Source organism: Schistocerca nitens, chromosome 4, assembly GCF_023898315.1.
Source record: "Schistocerca nitens isolate TAMUIC-IGC-003100 chromosome 4, iqSchNite1.1, whole genome shotgun sequence".
NCBI lineage: Eukaryota > Metazoa > Arthropoda > Insecta > Orthoptera > Acrididae > Schistocerca > Schistocerca nitens.
Window position 1 is genome coordinate 914015166 of NC_064617.1, and position 19101 is coordinate 914034266.

Here is a 19101-nt window from a genome sequence, read left to right on the forward strand (position 1 = left end):
GTAGCTGAGGTGGGACAAAAGGCTCAGCTTGATATTCACCAAGTCGAATGTACGAAAACACCTATAACCCACTTACAGGCTGACTGCTACACCGGCCGCCATGAGTTAATCCGTCGTGTGGATTCGAAGCAGGACTGCTTGCCTCCCCCAATGCCAGAAGTGACGTGCTAACGCAAGTAGCTAATCGGGGTGTCATAATCGCACAGGGTAATAAGAAGCAACCTCTACGGACTTACAAGTGGCAATGTGTTGTAGGTAAGAAGACATTGGTCGTTTCTGGTTCTTTTATCAATATTTCTCTCTGAACTTTCGAGGTTGCTCCTGAAAGTACTGAAAGAAAAGAACTGTCAAAATAAATTGAAAATGGAAAGGGGGGGGGGAGGAAAGTAAAGAGAAGTGATTACTGACTTCAGCTGCATCGGGACATTTCGTAGAATCAGCGGCGACGAATGAAAGTGATTCGAACCCGGGATTTCCTGCTTACTTGGCAGTTGCGTTAACCACGGCACCATCTCGGCACACCTCACGGCCGACCCACATTCCCACCGAGAGCCATTGATCCGTCGTCCCTGTCCATTTCCTCCGTGCTCGCTACTCAGATTTTCGTAGGAGGTCGGACATACTCGTGCATCTGAACTGAAGAAGGTGGATCCAATGTCATTTAGGCGAATCAGTTATATGAATTAATAACGTCTGTTCTTTCCTACATGTTGAAAAGAACAGAGATTACCCATTCATATGATTAAAACTAACTGTATTGTAGTTTCAGTTATTTAATTACCAATGAATCATTACAGCTCCATATTTTAATGTAAGATAAATCATGACATTAACAAAACTGAAATCTAACTTTTCATTGCCCTTAACTGTAAATGTTTCTCTGTATTAAACTCTTTATGTTTCTCAGTGATTTGTCTAATAGTGAGCATAATATCTGTGCTCTAACTACTTTTCTCAAAGCCCGTTTGCTCTTCTAGCAAAATACTTTCAGAAATTGCTGCTAGTTACCGTCATTTTAGAATACATATTATACCCTGTGTTTAGCAGAGTTCTCGCAATTACTTCTGTCTCCGATCTTCTAAACAGGTGTTATTCAAGCTGATTTCCTGTTCTCTTTAATTTTCCTTTTGATCCAGCTTCCATTGACATAGTTTAGTAAAATATATTTCAGTGTGGGAGATGTATATTTAAACAGTTCTGAGTCCAACACTACCCAGTTTTTCTGTTTCTCATTTTACGCATTGCATCTTCTAATTCCTTCGCTTCTGTCCTTCTCCTGCATTCTCTTCTTCTTTTCCACATTTTTATTTCCATCATGTCTACTATTCAAAGTTTGTATAATAGCACAGACGATCTGTCTTATTTATCACTTCTAATCTTGCATCATATTTTGTATTTCTGTTCAAATTCATCATCATTTTACAAGCAAGTGTCTATCTGACGTAGACATCATTTACCGATTACAAAATGAATCTATCCCAGCTTTCTTGATTGATTTGCCGACGTAGTTCATTAGCTTCTTTAAGCAATATTTTACATCCCTTTCTATATTCAGCTATCCTGTTTTGTGAACAATTCAAACTTGTAAAATTCGTTCTCTTAATCAATATATGCAATTCATTATGCCTATTTTTGTTAAAAATATTGTTTTCTTAAGGATTAGTCGTGGTTTTACTCATTCAATGGTTTAATATGTTAATATGAGGATGAAACAAATCGAAGTAGATTATATTAACCAGTTGCTTCATTTCACATCGTATTATGGTTTTGCTTTATCATTGCCTGTTATTTGTTTGCAAGTAAAAAAACCACCTGTACTAAACCCTATCAATGCCACCTGTCCTATCGTCGAGCCGTGGATGCAAAGTTTGTTACATAAGTAAATTTGGGATTTGTAATACTCACCGCTATTTTGCTGTTCCAGAGAGTACACTACTGAGTGTGATAGTGAAAAAAATCTCGTTAGCGCTTCGTTGTGTGACTGCTGGTCATAATACAAAACCATACAGATCCAAAGTAATAACAAGATTCTTAAGTCAACGTATTTTTGCACTTGTCGTTTTAAATGAAAGATATACTGTGTAGATCTAGACAGCATAGAGTAGACCATGTTCATTATGGCACAATCATAATTTTTTAATCTGAATACATGCGTAAAGCCACCAGATAAAGTAGCAGCGATAATAGGATCAGCCACAAGATAATACGAAATAAAACAAAAATAAAAGAGGCTTTTCAATAGGAAGTGGAAAATTTATTCAGAATTAAAGTCAGTTTCATATGTAATAGACAAACAAAAAAAGTTAGCCAAAAGGTGTCTGTATGAACTCCACAGTGATGCCAATTTGGAAGCCGTTCGCCATTGTCATTGCACTTAGCCGACGACGTATGGGTAGTATCCGTAGTAGACCTGTTCGCTGCCACGCAGTGCCTCCCTGGGCGCAGCAGGGATCGGTACTGGACCAGGACGTGGTAGGGGCAGAGGGCCAGGCACAGCCAGAGCCACGCACACCACAGCCAGCACCACAAACAGGAACACCTGTGGCAAAAAGAGAACACCTCTGGTCAGAGACTGCACAATTCAACCAGCACAACAAAAGGAACATCTTTGGTAGAAAGAAGTCAAAGACTCACAAAAGGCAAAATGTTACAAGAATATCGTCTCTGTTCAGAGACATTCCACCAAAAGAACACTACAAACAGCCACACCTCTGACGAAAAGAGCCATTCAACACAGTACGCACTACTGCACGACAAGTGTCTGTTGCAAGAGCAACATCTCAATCAGTCTCATTGGAAGAGTTGGCTGTGATAGAATACACATCTCTCATCACTTACATTGCAAAGTAGCTGTCTTCGCTTTCATATCTGTATTTAATTCTCTGCTTAGTGGACATTTGCATCAGCATCAATCATATTTACTAGGATCCACAAGCTAGGCATACTCCTATACATAATTTCAGGCTCATATACATTTCTGCAAAATCCCATATTTTACACATCAGCGAGGCTGCTTTTTGCATTACAAGTCTTGCTCGGTTTCATTCAGTATTTAGTAGATTCTCTAACATTTCCATGCAGGCAATATACTTGGACTGTCATATAACTGTGGGAAGTGCAGAGATGTGAAACTATGGAAATCTTACAATAATTACCACTAGAGTCTCTCTAAGATGGACGGAAACAGTCACAAATAATGTTGACATACTTCATAAAGCGACCATAGAATTTAGCTACATGTAACTAAGAACTCAAAACTGATGTCTTATATACCCTCATTCCTCCTTCATCCGCCCTTCCCCGACCTCTGTGACACATATCACCAACGATGAAACAGCAAAAACTAACCTTCCTTTCGTGTTTTTGTCAATTTTAGAGTAATTCATGTTAGCCCTGACGATAACAGCAGAATTAATCCTCCAAAGATATTTCCTACATTTTGACGATAGAATTCTACCCAATTTCCTATTCAAACATGGTTTCCTGAAGTATGTTACAAGTGTGAGGCATATAATTTGAGGCCTCTGTTCTTTACTGCAACTTATAATGGATATGTGGGAGTCAAGAGTACACTTTATCTTGCCTTGGAACAGAGAAAATAATGGATCCATGCTCGATTCTTAAATCAATATAGCCCAAACCAATGAAATGCTTCTTAAGAATTCGTCTTTATGCTAGTACACTAATACTGGTCATCCTGTGTGTGGCATTCACTGGAACCGTCATTCATAACCTTCTTCTTACATTATACTTATTCCGAGTTCAGTCGTGATAAAAGAAATTGATCACCATGGTAGTCGCAATCTGTGTACATGCAATACCCATTGGTAATAATGAGAGCATTATTGAAATCTATTGGACATTTTAATGTTACACAATCAAATATAGAGTAATGTTCATTGCAACTTAAGACCTACGTATTTCTGGTAGTAAAATGCATGCAGGCTCCCTGACGCCTCATCGATGCTGTTACACATAAACATCTAGGTCTTACACATCTCATCAAAACATGGAAATATCATCAGCATCACGAAGATTGGGAGTAAAATTGCGCATTATATCACTGGAAAACGATACTGCAACTGAGTATGTTTTCAACATTATTTACACCATCATTGCTATGGACAAAGAGGAATTTTATTGGTAAATTTCTCTTTATCAGTCAGCACTACTATATTTATGTCAAACATGACAAGGTAGCATTGTGGTTCAGGTACTGGACGCTTATTCATGACATCGAGGCTAGGGATCCAAATTTAGTATCTGCAAACAATTTGAAGCCAACACCAAGATGTACAAACTATGTTTCTTCGATCCTACTTAAAGCTCCATAGTTAATGAGCTAATCGTTCACAGAATCTTAAACTTTAACATTTTTTATAATGTGAAGACGTGTAAGTTATACTTACCAAGAATACGCAATCAACGTATTTAGTTGTAAGAATGAGTGCTGATTCCTCAACAGGCTTGTTACGTCGACGTCTACGGAGGGTAGGACGAGACAAACAGGAAGATAAAGACACAATCACTGCAATGTACTACCTAATCCATTCTCAATCGATCGATGGAAAACACTGACAACCTTGATTTTTCGACATTCTGCTGCATACATAAACTTATTACGATTGCAAATTCCTTATTTGTTTTGGGACTGCACAAATATGACGAAGCTATACTCGCTACAAATATTCTGCCCAGAGAGTCGTACATACTTTCCTCTCTCAGTAGGGTAAATCGAAAAGAATGTCTGTTTTACTACACTCTCACAGAAATTTTTACCCATTAGGTGCGCTTCAGAGAAATAGTTGACACAGAGTCTCCGTGATAACTATAGAAGAACTGTACTACAGGCACTGTTCGCTATTTGACAATTTTACGAGCGGGGCACTCTGTACTCGACAGGAAGATACAAATATGTTCTGCTTGGAGTCTGACAAAACTATTCTTGACCTCGCTAACTTCTGTACGTTTCTAAAATATGTAGTTTCACAAGCTAGAATACGTGCAAGAATTAGCTTTACTCTTTCTTGTTTTTCCATTTTCTTGAGAATGACCAACAAGTGGACCAAATTTACCTTCAGAACGTCAGTGGCCGCACCCTATATTCTTGGTTAGCGATATGTGTAACATGTTAAATTATTAGTCTCTCTTTTAGCAATAGTTTGCCATGGGTAATTGGAACCCGGAAGAATCCTGTGTGCTAGCAAATGACCCAGGTCTCAGTTCTTAGAAAAGACTGAAAGAGAGACGTGCAAACTATCAGCCTGTCAGGGCAATGTCAGTAAACCGTGCGTATTTTCCATTTGTGTTTGATGCTTTTTTGGAAAACTAGATGTCTCCTATATAGGAATCCACATGGATGACGGATGCAACGATCGTGTGAAACCTAGTTTTCGATTTTGGTTCACGTGATCCTTTAAGGGTGAAACTATCAGAGCTCAAGTTGATACGGTGTTTGCACGCTAGTGCAAGCCCTACGATAAAGTTACAGACCGTCGCATACTAATATGTGCTTACGGAATACGAACACGATACACGATTGACTCTAAAACTTATTAGCAAACAAAACTTGTATTGGGGCATCAGCGACTGTAGAGATAATAGGATCTGGCTTGCCTCAAACAACTGTGAGGGAGCCATTACAGTTTAATGTGTGAGGCGTAGTCATCTTTTAGATGCCAGCACGAAAAAATACGTAATTAGTCTTTGGTTTGGTTTGTCTACAGGCAAATGTTTTCAATATTGGTACGTATTGAAATCCGTGCACCACAATACCGCAGCAGACCGCTAGAGGCCCCAAACCAAACTTGTGCCACCCATCAAAGAATATTGCCCGGAAGTGTGGACGTGTACCAAATAAGACTAAATGGAGATACTAAACGTATTGTAATGGACAGCGCGAACGGTTACAAGTTTGGTTGAAGCATGGGAGTGTGTCATGGAAGTTCTGGAAAAACTGAGTTAGCAAATGCTAGAAAATAGACTCCAATCGTCCCCCGAATACCAAAATTTTAAGAACCCATGAATAATTTATTACAGTACTAGTGCTTCATATATATTATTCCAGCAGGGAGCAAGAAGGCAACTTTAGTCTGATTGCTACGTGCACAGAGGAATGTAAGTAGTCGTTATTTCCACGCTTCAACTGTGCACGCAGTGGGAAGAATGAAACTTGCTGGCAGATTAAAACTGTGTGCCGGACCGAGACTCAAACTCGGGACCTTTGCCTTTCTCGGGCAAGTCCTCTACATCTAAGCTACCCAAGCACGACTCACGCCCCATCCTCACAGCTTTACTTCTGCCAGTACCTCGTCTCCTACCTTCCAAACTTTACAGAAGCTCTCCTGCGAACCGCCGGCCGGTGTGGCCGTGCGGTTCTAGGTGCTTCAGTCTGGAACTGCGTGACCGCTACGTTCGAAGGTTCGAATCCTGCTTCGGGCATGGATGTGTGTGTGTACTTAGGTCAGTTAGGTTTAAGTAGTTCTAAGTGCTAGGGGACTGATAACCACAGCTGTCAAGTCCCATAGTGCTCAGAGCCATTTTTTTTTCTCCTGCGAAGCTTTCAGAACTAGCACTCCTGAAAGAAAGGATGGTAGAGCACTTGCCCGTGAAAGACCAAGGTCCCGAGTTCGAGTCTCGGTCCGGCACACAGTTTTAATCTGCCAGGAAGTTTCATATCAGCGCACACTCAGCTGCAGAGTGAATATCTCATTCTTAGTGGGAAGAATGGTAAAAATGGCTTTGAGCACTATGGGAATTAATATCTGAGGTCATCAGCCCCCTAGACTCAGAACTACGTAAACCTAACTAACCTAAGGACATCACGTACATTCATGCCCGAGGCAGGATTTGAACCTGCGACATTAGCAGGTAGTGGGAAGAAACACTAAAATGCGGTACAATGGAAGTATTCTCTGCCATGTGCATCACACTAGAACCCTTTAGAGAAACCTCAGATTTGGGTAGAAGGTCGGGGGGGGGGGGGGGATGATGATTCTCAGACGAAAAGTATCCTCTGTCACAGGCGCTACGGTGGTTTGCAGAACACAAACGCAGCTGTGGAAGTAGCTTTAGCTTTATAAGACCTTACGTGATAATCACACTTTGATAGAAGTGATAGAAGTTTCTAACAATAGGAGGCAACAAGATTGGGTCAAATGTGACGATACCACTTCTACAGTTGGTTGGTTGGTTTTGGGGACAGAGACCAAACAGCGAGGTCATCGGTCTCATCGGATTAGGGAAGGACGGGGAAGGAAGTCGGCCGTGCCCTTTGAAAGGAACCATCCAGGCATTTGCCTGGAGCGATTTAGGGAAATCACGGAAAACCTAAATCAGGATGGCCGGACGCGGGATTGAACCGTCGTCCTCCTGAATGCGAGTCCAGTGTCTAACCACTGCGCCACCTCGCTCGGTACTTCTACAGTGTAAGGCATCGAACGAAATTATAGATGTGGGCGCTGTACTCACGAGAGTCTTCATGGTGTCGCCTTCGGTTTGCTGTCGTCGACTGATGCCGGGGTCTGGCGGCCTCGCCTTTATACTGGTGGTGGTTACGCGAGCGCAGAGCGCACCGCTGCTGCAGAGAAGGGCGTGGCGGAAGGCGGTACAGCGAAACGGGGCGGTAGCCAGCGGAGACCAGAGCCTGGCTGGCGGACGTCCCAGGGGGCCCGGGCTGTCGTCACGAGGGCGACCCGCGACCACCGTCCACTCAAGGTCACCCACACTAGAAACACTACTGCGCAACCAGAAGATATTTACGCAAATATCCCACCCCAACAAAACTATCTCAGTTGCCCTAAAGAAAATTTCTAGTTAATTGCAGTAACTGATGTGACAAGTAACTCAACATTGTTGTTGTTGTGGTCTTCAGACCAGAGACTGGTTTGATGCAGCTCTCCATGCTACTCTATACTGTGTAAGCTTCTTCATCTCCAAGTACCTACTGTAGACTACATCCTTTTGAATCTGCTTAGTGAATTCATCTCTTGGTCTCCCTCTACGATTTTTACCCTCCACGCTTCCATCTAATAATAAATTGGTGATTCCTTGATGCCTCAGAACATGTCCTACCAACCGATCCCTTCTTCAAGTCAAGTTGTGTCACAAACTCCTCTTCTCCCCAATTCTATTCGATACTTCCTCATTAGTTATGTGATCTACCCATCTAATCTTCAGCATTCTTCTGTAGCACCACATTTCGGAAGCTTCTATTCTCTTCTTGTGTAAACTATTTATCGTCCAAGTTTCATTTCCATACATGGCTACACTCCATACAAATACTTAAAATGTCCCCTTAGAAAAATTAATGAATTACTGTGCTGATAAACCTTTTACATTATTTGATTTTCAAACAGCTGAGCAGACAGTCAATATTTTTAGCGCAACGCAATCTGAATTTCAATAATCCCTACAAAAGAATGGCCCTGACTAACATTAACCTATATGTTTCACAAATCACTTACCTCACAAAAATCTTCGTTACTCGAACTACTGAAATACAGCGAGCGCCACTACTGCCAGCTAAATAAAAGATTCCAAGTACTGAAGGCACTAACTACTGATAGGCATAGTTAGCAAATGAAAGATTTTGATAGAGAACAAGCAATGTATTTACCTTAATAGTGTTCAAAAGTCATAATATATATAGCAGTTCATGACATCCAGTCTTATAAATTTACTGTCTCTGATGCTCACACGTCCATATCATCCGCTCTCAAAACTCCCCACATCCACCACTGCTGGCGGCTCACCTCCAACTGCGCAACGCTACGCGTTGTTAACAGCCAACTGCCCAACATTACAATAGCATGTACTCCAACAATGCAAACCAACCACAGCCTTCACACAGCACAGTCAGTGATTTTCATATAGAGCGCTACGTGGCGTTACCAACTTCAAAACCTAAACAGCCTACTTACATACTTTCAGAAACGACTTCCTGACACTTAAATTTATACTCGATGTTAACAAATTAATCATCTCCAGAAACACTTTCCTTGGCATTGCCAGTCTACATTTTATATCATCTCTAATTCGACCAGTATCAGTTACTTTGCTATCCAAATAGCAAAACTCATTTTCTACCTTAAGTGTCTCATTTCCTAATCTAATTCCCTCAACATCACCCGACATAATTCGACTACATCCCATTATCCTCTTTTTGCTTTTGTTGATGTTCATCTTATTTCCTCCTTTCAGGACACTGTCCATTTCGTTCAAATGCTCTTCTAAGTCCTTTGCTGTCTCTGACAGAATTACAATGTCGTCGGTGAACCTCAAAGTTTTTGTTTCTTCTCCATGGATTTTAATACCTACTCTGAATTTCTCTTTTGTTTCCTTTACTGCTTGCTCAGTATACAGATTGAATAACATTGAGGGTAGACTACAACCCCGTCTCACTCCCATCCCAACCACTGCTTCCCTTTCATGCCCCTCGACATTTACAACTGCCATCTGGTTTCTGTACAAATTGTAAACAGTTTTCTGGTCCTTGTATTTTAACCCTGACATCTTCAGAATTTGAAAGAGAGTATTACAGTCAACATTGTAACTCACCATCTGATGGCAAATTCAGATGAAATGAAAGAGATATGTCACAATAAAGAGAATCCAAACAGTCGCTTCAATAGAAAATGTACCTCACTTTAGATGAAACGAAAGCACGTATTCTTGCATGTCAACGACGGTCCTAAGCATCAAGCACTTATTGTTGCAATTCAGCCGAATCTGGAGAACGAACAAGTTCCTACTCCATCATGTCCAATACACGTTGATTTGACAAGAGATTCGGTGATCTTGCTGACTACGAAGTTCACGTTGCATTGCAGCAGCTGTATGTGGACGTGGACTGTCCAGCAGAAGAAGCAAAAAAAGGTTCAAATGTGTATGAAATCTTACGGGGCTTAACTGCTGAGAAAGTCCCTAAGCGTACACACTACTTAATCTAAATTATCCTAAGGACAAACACACACACCCATGCCCGAGGGAGGACTCGAACCTCCGCCGGGACCAGCCGCACAGGCAGAAGAAGCAAGTGACTGATGGCCGACCTAACTACACTTGCCTTACACTTTTAATTTTGTTGCTGGCGTAAAGAAAAAAGTCCATCGAGGTTGGTAACAGATGTGGTAGACCTCACAACAGTCAAAAGGCAGACATTATGCTCCAGTACAGCCAAGAACTCCACGAAAAACCTGGTTCTCCCAAATCAAGCTATGTAGGCGCCACATCACTACTACAACGCACATCTGGCTGGGTCAAGACTGTTATCCGTTACATCTTCATAGGATGGAAGGTGAACTATCTCCACGCTGCGGAGTCCGCACAATTGGGATTGCATACCTCAGCCACGTGATACTAGGATGATCACGCTGTGAGAGACAATGCCAAAAGTTTTTTAAGGCCTTGAGCAGAGCAGGAATCCCGAAACCTCCAACCGTGACGTACCAGTTTCGACAGCTATCCTCAGCTAATTACGTCAGTATTGCACGGGTTCTGTGAGAAACAGATATCCTGTAATACGTCACACACAAAAGATGCAGTGTGCAAAATTGTGATGTATGGACTACTCACGGTAAATGGTAACAGCCAAACAGTTGCAGGATAAAGATTTATTGAACTCCTTGACCACGGTTTCGGTATATCTAAATATATCTTTATCAGAAGCAAAAATACACTGAAATCACATCCTGCAGTGCAGGTGCATAAAGCAATCGTGCCAAAGGCGTCGTCAGTAGTTAAAATTAAAATATCATCTGTAAAGCATATTTATGAAGAGATGGTCGATGCCAACACGACATACTATCAGTACTTAGTTCACAGGCTAAGTACTGACAGTATGTCTCGTTCGCATCGACCATCTCCTCATAAATATGCTGTACAGATGGAGGTGATATTTTATTTTAACTACTGACGACGGCTTTGGCACGATTGTTTTATGCACCTCCTCTGCAGGATGTGATTTCAGTGCACTTTTGCTTATGATGAAGGTATATTTAGATATACCGAAACCGTGATCAAGGATTTCAATAAATCTTTATCCTGCAACTGTTTGGCTGTTATCATTTGCCGCGAAGATTTTCAACAGTTGTTGCTTCATCCATGTTTAAAATTTTGAAATGTATGGACTGTGCTGAGTGTGGGAATGTACAAAGTGTCCCATGACGTTGCCTGCAATTAATGTAATTTCTAATGTGCGCTGTATGTATGATACTGTATACCACATCTGTAGTAACTCACGTCTCTTGCTAAATGGTTAATGCCCTGGTTACCCTTCCCCCCCCCCCCGCCCCCCCAAAAAAACCTCCTCACCAGGAGGACTGGGGTGGGACCTGTTTCCTGTGTGTGAATACACTCCAGAATAGGCCGCTCACCAGGACTCGGCCGTACATCACTCGCTTACAGGCAGAACCTACTTAGTTTACAGAAAACATGAGAGAGTGCCATTCCACTCTCCAGTCTAGTCTTTCACGATCTCAGAATAGCCGTTCTTGGCTGTATCGCGGCATCAGTGGTATTCTGGCCAGAGGTTTATTTGATTTTAGTACTTATGCTAGCAGAATGTTTCCAACAGTCCTTGGAGACACACCAGGTGCAAAATGTGCCCAGATTTCCTCCCTTGATGATATTCAGCCGACCACTGCTGCTCGAGAAATGCATTCTTGACGTGCTTCTGTATTACACGAATGTCCAGAGCCAGGTCTGCTGGTGTTACAGCGTTCCACAGACCACTGCTGAAATCACTGACACACCAACGATACACTGTGCACAAAACATGCAGCAATTTCTTGTTATGTCCATCCAGCTCCCCACAAGACCGCAACGTGACGTCGTTCAAGAGACGTACGTACTCGACGGTGTGGCATTGTTGTATCCTAGAATGAAGCTTGCACTGTTCACCTCTAAACTTAGCACAATTACTTCCTGCAGAGTGGAAACAGAATGTGCACATACAGGCCTTCTGAAAGTTATTTGATCACTGACGACCGTACATACGAATCACTAATACTACAAACCTCGGTACGCAGCCATTGTACCCTGGTTCGACTGAACACAGTCCTTGTGGGTATTGCGTTTTTCTGCCAGTGTAGAAGTAGACTCTGCCTGAACCACCCTCGTTTCTCTGATAAGTTTGTACTGTTTCTCTCTAGTACAGATAAAAAAAAAGCGAAAGAACTTGATACACCATAGAACGTGTGACGAGGGCGTCCCGTCGGGTAGACCGTTCACCTGGTGCAACCATAATACAAGGTGTTTAACTATTGTAGGTACAAACGAAATCGGCGAGTGGAGTGCAATAAAAGAAGAAATAATAACAATAAAAGCTTATTCAGAAGGCAGTAGTTTCCCCGATACAATATTTTTGCAAATGCATGAATTCACAAGCTAATAGACAATTTGAATCATGTTTCCTTTTGATGAAAGGAAGCGTAATTGGTACTGGCAAGATGGCGCACCAGAAGACTTCCACGTGGCTGTTCTGGGTTACATAGCACAAATCTTTGACAATAAGTGTAAGGTCGTTGATCTTCGATATCATCTCCTCCAGGCTTGAAACCGTTGGATTTCTTTATTTATGGATTACAAATATATTGATAATGTCGATGAACTCCGGGAACATATTGTGTCATTGTGAATAGTATCAATGTGTTCGGAACACGCTTGGGATTTTTGAACGTGTACGGTACTTGATGAAGCTTGTCTTCAAATGAAAGTTGGTCATGTGGAATATTTGTTGTAATTAGTTTGTCCTCATGTCTACATCTGCAGTTTGAATCCGTGGGGACTCTGTTATACGGCGTTGATACCCTCAGTTGTAATACAGTACTTAAGCTGGGAATACGAAGAAGGAATATGTATAAAGTGAATACGAAGGAATCACCTTTCTCTCTTTGATAGCTCTGCCAGCTTCTTAATGTTTTCCTCTAGTACAGAAAAATTTCTAAAGAGAGTGAAGAACTTCCCACAGCATCCATATCAAACAGGGCAGGTGATGGAAATGGTAAACGGATGTGTCGCAACTACAAAGAAATATGTTCAGATGTGTGAAATCTTATGGGACTTAACTGCTAAGGTCATCAGTCCCTAAGCTTACACACTACTTAAATTATCCTGAGGACAAACACATACACTCATGCCCGTGAAAGGACTCGAGCCTCCGCCGAGACTAGCCGCGCAGTCCATGACTGCAGCCCCCGAGACCGGTCGTCTAATCCCGCGCGGCGTCGCAATAACGCCATAGTGGATGATTTGTTAATGAACTGGAAGAAATCGTTAATAGAGTAACACGTCAGCCCTCAAGGTTTGTCCCCATTGAGATTCTGTTCGGAAAGAGCCGAATAGTTCGACAAGGAACGATATTCAAGGCTTGCCATTAACAGGCATTACTAAGAGCGAAAAACTTAAACAAATCTAACAAGGGCAGAAGCAATAAAGATAGAGTAACACGTCAGCCCTCAAGGTTTGTCCCCATTGAGATTCTGTTCGGAAAGAGCCGAATAGTTCGACAAGGAACGATATTCAAGGCTTGCCATTAACAGGCATTACTAAGAGCGAAAAACTTAAACAAATCTAACAAGGGCAGAAGCAATAAAGATAACACTTGATCGGATGGTTCAAATGGCTCTGAGCCCTACGCGACTTAACATCTATGGTCATCAGTCCCCTAGAACTTAGAACTACTTAAACCTAACTAACCTAAGGACATCACACAACACCCAGTCATCACGAGGCAGAGAACTTGATCGGATGATTCAGCCGTGTAAGCGATCTGGTGTGGAGAAAATCACCCCAAAAGACAAAGAAGGAAGAATCATCGCTGAAAAAGTTTCAGCTCGTGTATCAACAACGGTACAGAATAAGAGGAATAAGGTATCCAGATAATGTAAAAATGGTAACAGATAGAGGCTGTGAGGAGGAACACGTTGAAAATATTTAAAAAGTGGTAGAAGAAGAAGGAATTTTTTCATTTAACGAAAGGAAATTCGAAATCTACGAAATCAACTTACGAAAGCAGTCAGGTTGGAACAAGGGTGACGACGACACCAACAAAACTGCAGTGGCCCAAAGAAAGTACGAAGAAGGAAGAGATAAATAAGACAAAACAAATAATTGGTAATCAGAAAAAGGAAGAGGAAATTAAAACGACGTGGTGACATAGAGCGAAAAAAAGGGAAAGAAAAAAAAAAAAGAAAAGAAAAAAAAAGATTTGTACTCACTGATAACGTCAAATACGTAAAACAGAAGAGAAAAGCATACAACGTATATGACAGAATATAATGCAACAGGAGAAGGAATATAAAGACCAACAGCAAGAACATAGTAATCTTTCATATAAAATGTATAACACGTTTCATTGCGTTTTAATTGAGTAACTTTAAGGATGACATTTTTGCTGACAATGTATATGTATGCATTAGAGCTAATTTAAAAAGAAAAACATAAGAATTGCGATAATGTGTTTGGCAAAAATGGCTTGTTTCATTGAAATGACGAGATTTTGTTCTTGGTCTGTTATTCCATACATTTATTCGCAATAACGATTGCGGTCTTCCATGCCATTATCAAATGTCAGCACACTATGGTGTGCGTCAATGCGTAATCGTTCCTTTTAAGAGTACACTGTCCCCACGTATATGTAAACATTGTGGAAAGGCCCACAGTGTCTTCTCAAAAGGAACAATTATGCGTTGACGCACATCGCAATGTGGTAATAGCAAAACAAGACAAAACCGCGATTGTGAATAAATACATTGGATAAGAGTCCATGAGAGAAACTTTGTCATTTCTGAAACGCTGGCCGTCACATAGCATGAGGTCAGTATGACTATAGTGCCTGGCCCCGCAACAGGAGGCAGTTGAAGGAATGGGAAAAGGCAGTGTGTGTCAATCAGTGAACAGTTACGGTGCACTGTGATGGTGTTAATCATTACAACATTGGCCGGAGACATTTCGATGACTTCCCGTGGGGAAGAATCATCGGGAAAGTGGAAGACGGGCGAAGTGCGACTAGTGTATCCCAGAAGTTAGGAACTGCGCATAGCGTTGTTTCACTTGCATGGGGAGCGCTCCGAACCACAGGTGCTTCTGTCCGAAGGAGAGGAGGTGGTTGACCACAGTCAACTACGGCAGGAGATGGCCGCTGCGTTATGCAACAGGCAACTACATTTAACAAGACTGCACGACACGAAATCTCACGCTCTACAGTGGCCCGGCGACTATAGGTGGGTGGCCTCTGTGACCGACGACCAGTACACTGTGTTTCTTTGACACCCGCACTTCGGCGGCATCATTTTGGATGGTGTCACGAGCGTAGGGGATGGGCCGACGAGGAGTGGGGTCGTTTGCTCTTTCCGGATGGAAACAGTTTCAGCCCGAGAAGTGATCCTGGACGTGTTCTCATACAGCGAGAAGTACGAAAACGTAAGGCACCCAGGAACACTGTCAAACATGATCGACTTGGTGGTCCAAGTGTTATAGCGTGGGGAAGAATAATGTTGCGTTGACGTATTGACCTCCAGTTCTTTGAACACGCCACATTCACCAATGTTATTGCGAGACTGTTCTCCTTTCCTCATGTGGTCTTCAGGTGTATATTCGGCCCTCACTTCGTTTCACGCATGACAATGCGGGACCACACCGGACAGCACAGGTGGAGAAGTGCTTAGAGCGAGAGGATATTCGGCGAATGGAGTGGCCTGCCCTTTCCCACGGCTTAGCTCCCATAGAGCAAGCATGGGGTGCATTGGGGAGTCATAGTACAACACGTTCACATCTAGCAACGACCAGCCAGCAGCTGTTAGTCGCGCTGGTGGTAGGAATGGAAGGCCCTACCACAAGGACTCCTTACGAACCTTGTGGCCCGCATGGGTGCACGTTGCAGAGGCATGCACTATCGTCCACAGTGATCAGACACTCTAAGAAGAACCGCGTACCACCTTTTGTTACGTCCAGGGGACCATTATCAATCGCGGTGGCTGCAGTGTAATCATTGTCGTTGAACAAGAGTCTCATTTCTGTTCGTCTCATTGCGTATTTTTTTGCGTTACCTTCTGTATTATGCTGCATCAGTTCTTTCTATGTATGGTCTAAGTTCCATCAAGCTGTGTTATTTGCCAGTGCCACATCACGTGATAATTACTTTCGTCCTTCAAGCTTTGCACACCAGGATGAAAAAGACTTCTGTGCACTTTACATATGAGTTAAGGTCCAAAATCCGGCCGGAGTGCTCGTGCGGTTCTAGGCGCTACAGTCTGGAACCGAGGGACCGCTACGGTCGCAGGTTCGAATCCTGCCTCGGGCATGGATGTGTGTGATGTCCTTAGGTTAGTTAGGTTTAATTAGTTCTAAGTTCTAGGCGACTGATGACCTCAGAAGTTACGTCGCATAGTGCTGAGAGCCATTTGAACCATTTAAGGTCCAAAATATTTGACGTTAAGCATGTAAGAGAGAAAAAATTGAGGAAAGGTCAGAAATTATGTTCAAAGTTTGTCGGAATCTGCTAAGTGTTCTCACTATCAAACACTGCTTGGGTACAATCTGGGTAATTTAAGCTCCTTTTAAGAAAAAAAACTAGTTTTCCACGCATCGCAATGTCTATGACGTGAAATCTTACGAACTGTATGTCGTACAATTATATAATTTTGCAGGTGCGCTCACCTATCATCCTGAAATACTCATGAACAGAGTGCGGGTATTTGCATGCGCTCATCTGCACCATCTCAACACATGTACAGTGTCAGTAATTGCAACACTTGCCTTATTGTGTTAAAGGTTTGACACTAAATTATCCCTCATGTGAAACTTCCTGGCAGATTAAAACTGTGTGCCGGACCGAGACTCCAACTCAGGACCTTTGCGTTTCGCGGGCAAGTGCTCTGTCAACTGAGCTATCCAAGCACGACTCACGCCCCGTCCTCACAGCTTTACTTCTGCCAGTACCTCGCCTCCTACCTTCCAAACTTTACAGAAGCTCTCCTGCGAACCTTGCAGAACTCGCTCTCCTGAAAGAAGTGAAAATCTCATTCTGGAAACATCCCCGAGGCTGTTCCTAAGCCATGTCTCCGCAATATCCTTTCTTTCAGAAGTGCTAGTTCTGCCAGGAAGTTTCACATCAGCGCACGCTCCGCTGCAGTCTTGCGAACCATACGCAACTGGAACAGGAAAGGGAGGTAACGACAGTGGCGGGTAAAGTGCCCTCCGCCACACACCATTGGGTGGCTTGCGGAGTATAAATGTAGATGTAGATGTAGATTACCCTCCTGAACTCACCGATTCCATATTCTGCTAACAGCCATTGGATTTTGATCAACGTGAGCAGCAATGTCGCTATATGATAAACCGCAATCGCGATAGGCTACAATCCGACCTTTATCAAAGTCGGAAACGTGATGGTACGTATTTCTCCTCCTTACACGAGGCATCACACCAACGTTTCACCATGCAACGTCGGTGAACTGCTGTTTGTGTATAACCAATCGATTGGAAACAATCCTCATGTCAGCACGTTGTAGGTGTCGGCACCGGCGCCGACTTTGTGTGAATGCTCCGAAAAGCTAATTATTTGCATACAATAGCATCCTCTTCCTGTCGTTTAAATTTCGCGTCTGGAGCACGTCATCTTCTTGGTGTAGCAATTTTAATGTCCAGTAGTGTAGTACCCGCTGTACCAAGACAGCAGGAGCCGCTAGAGGCCACACGCTGTAACCGGCTGGCTTCAAGTGAGGACGCTCACGTTGGTGATGCTGGAAATATCGTGAGTCAAAAGCTAGTGAACTATTAACTAAAATCCATGTGCAGGTAATGTGATATACACAAAATGTGTTTCTCGGTATCTTACAAAATAATAACAGAAAGAAATTTTTATTCGTCTAGGTAAAAGTAACAAAAGTTATTCTTTCTCTGCAAGTTATTTAGTTACTAGCCTTGAAATTTCCCTTAGAAAAATTGATAATGACTGTGCTGGTAAACTTCTACGTTATTTGTTACTGAAACAGCTGAGTAAAACTAAACGTACTCAGACAGTTTTCTCTTCAATTATTCTGATCATGTCCAAACTGACGCACAATATTTTAGCTCAACGCAATCTGACTTTCAATAATCCCTACAAAAGAATGGCTGTGAGTAACAATAACCTATACCTTTCATGAATCACTTACCTCACAAAAATCTTCGTTACTCGAACCACTGCAATACAGCGAGCGCTAATACTGCCAGCTAAATAAAAAATTCTAACTACTGAAGGCATTAATTACTGATAGTCATAGCAAATGAAACATTTTGATAGAGAACAAACAATGTATTTACCTTAATAGTGTTCAAAAGTCATTATATATATATATATATATATATATATATATATATATATATATATATATATATATATTCGTAACATGCAGTTTTACGAATTTCATTTTTCTGGCGGACACACACCCAGATTGTCCGCTCATAGCAACCTCTCTCCCCAATGCTGGTGGTTCGCCTCCAACAGTCCAACGCTAAGCGCTGTTCACATCCAACGGCCCAACTCTACACAAGCGAATATTACAACAATGAGTCCAGCCAGCCATAGACTGCACACAGCGCAATCAGCGATTTTCATACAGAGCACTACATGGCGTCACCAAAATGAAAACCTAAACATCCTACTTACAGCATTTTAATCGCGGCTTCGCCCAGATGCGTGTACTCCACTCTGACTGCACCATCCTCCGCCCCCTACATGTATCAACGTCCTTCTACTCACCTCTCTCTCTGACCACCTCCTCGGCCCCCCTTTCTCCATCCCTATCCTCCTTCCTCTTTTCTTTGTTCACCTCATCTTCCCCACTGTCACTATCCATTTCCTCCTTCCATCTCTCTGCTCAGTGTGCCTATCCACATGTATATCCCTTGGAACGTATTTTAGTACTACCGCATAACATGCTGTTCATCCAGGGTAGCCTAAATGTTAGGGGTTACCAATCCTCCTCACCCGCACCCCTAACCCTATGGCGGTAAGGTGATAAGGTACCAAATTTGGCCGATATCGATCCAGTGTTTAGGAGGAGATGTAGAATATTCACATACACTTACAATCATCCATTTTTATATGTGTGTATG

General features: G+C 42.3%; 1 protein-coding gene across 1 annotated transcript; it reads right to left on the reverse strand.

Annotated features, from left to right (window-relative positions):
* Positions 1–2232: 2232 nt before the first annotated feature.
* On the reverse strand, positions 2233–18842 carry LOC126252658 (uncharacterized). Its single transcript, XM_049953561.1, has 3 exons — positions 18759–18842; positions 7471–7675; positions 2233–2539 (listed from the first exon to the last, which is right to left on the reverse strand). Exons 1-3 carry the CDS (start codon positions 18840–18842, stop codon positions 2304–2306), a joined length of 525 nt encoding a protein of 174 aa, XP_049809518.1. The 3' UTR covers positions 2233–2303.
* Positions 18843–19101: the final 259 nt, after the last annotated feature.

Bases quoted from the DNA above. Each gene is read 5' to 3' on its own strand.
- LOC126252658 (XM_049953561.1), bottom strand. From the start codon at position 18,842: ATGGATAGTGACAGTGGGGAAGATGAGGTGAACAAAGAAAAGAGGAAG. The intron at 7,676-18,758 runs GTCAGAGAGAGA...TCGTGACGACAG, and splicing joins AAAGGGGGGCCGAGGAGGTG to CCCGGGCCCCCTGGGACGTC. The intron at 2,540-7,470 runs GTGAGTACAGCG...TTTTTGCCACAG, and splicing joins GCGACACCATGAAGACTCTC to GTGTTCCTGTTTGTGGTGCT.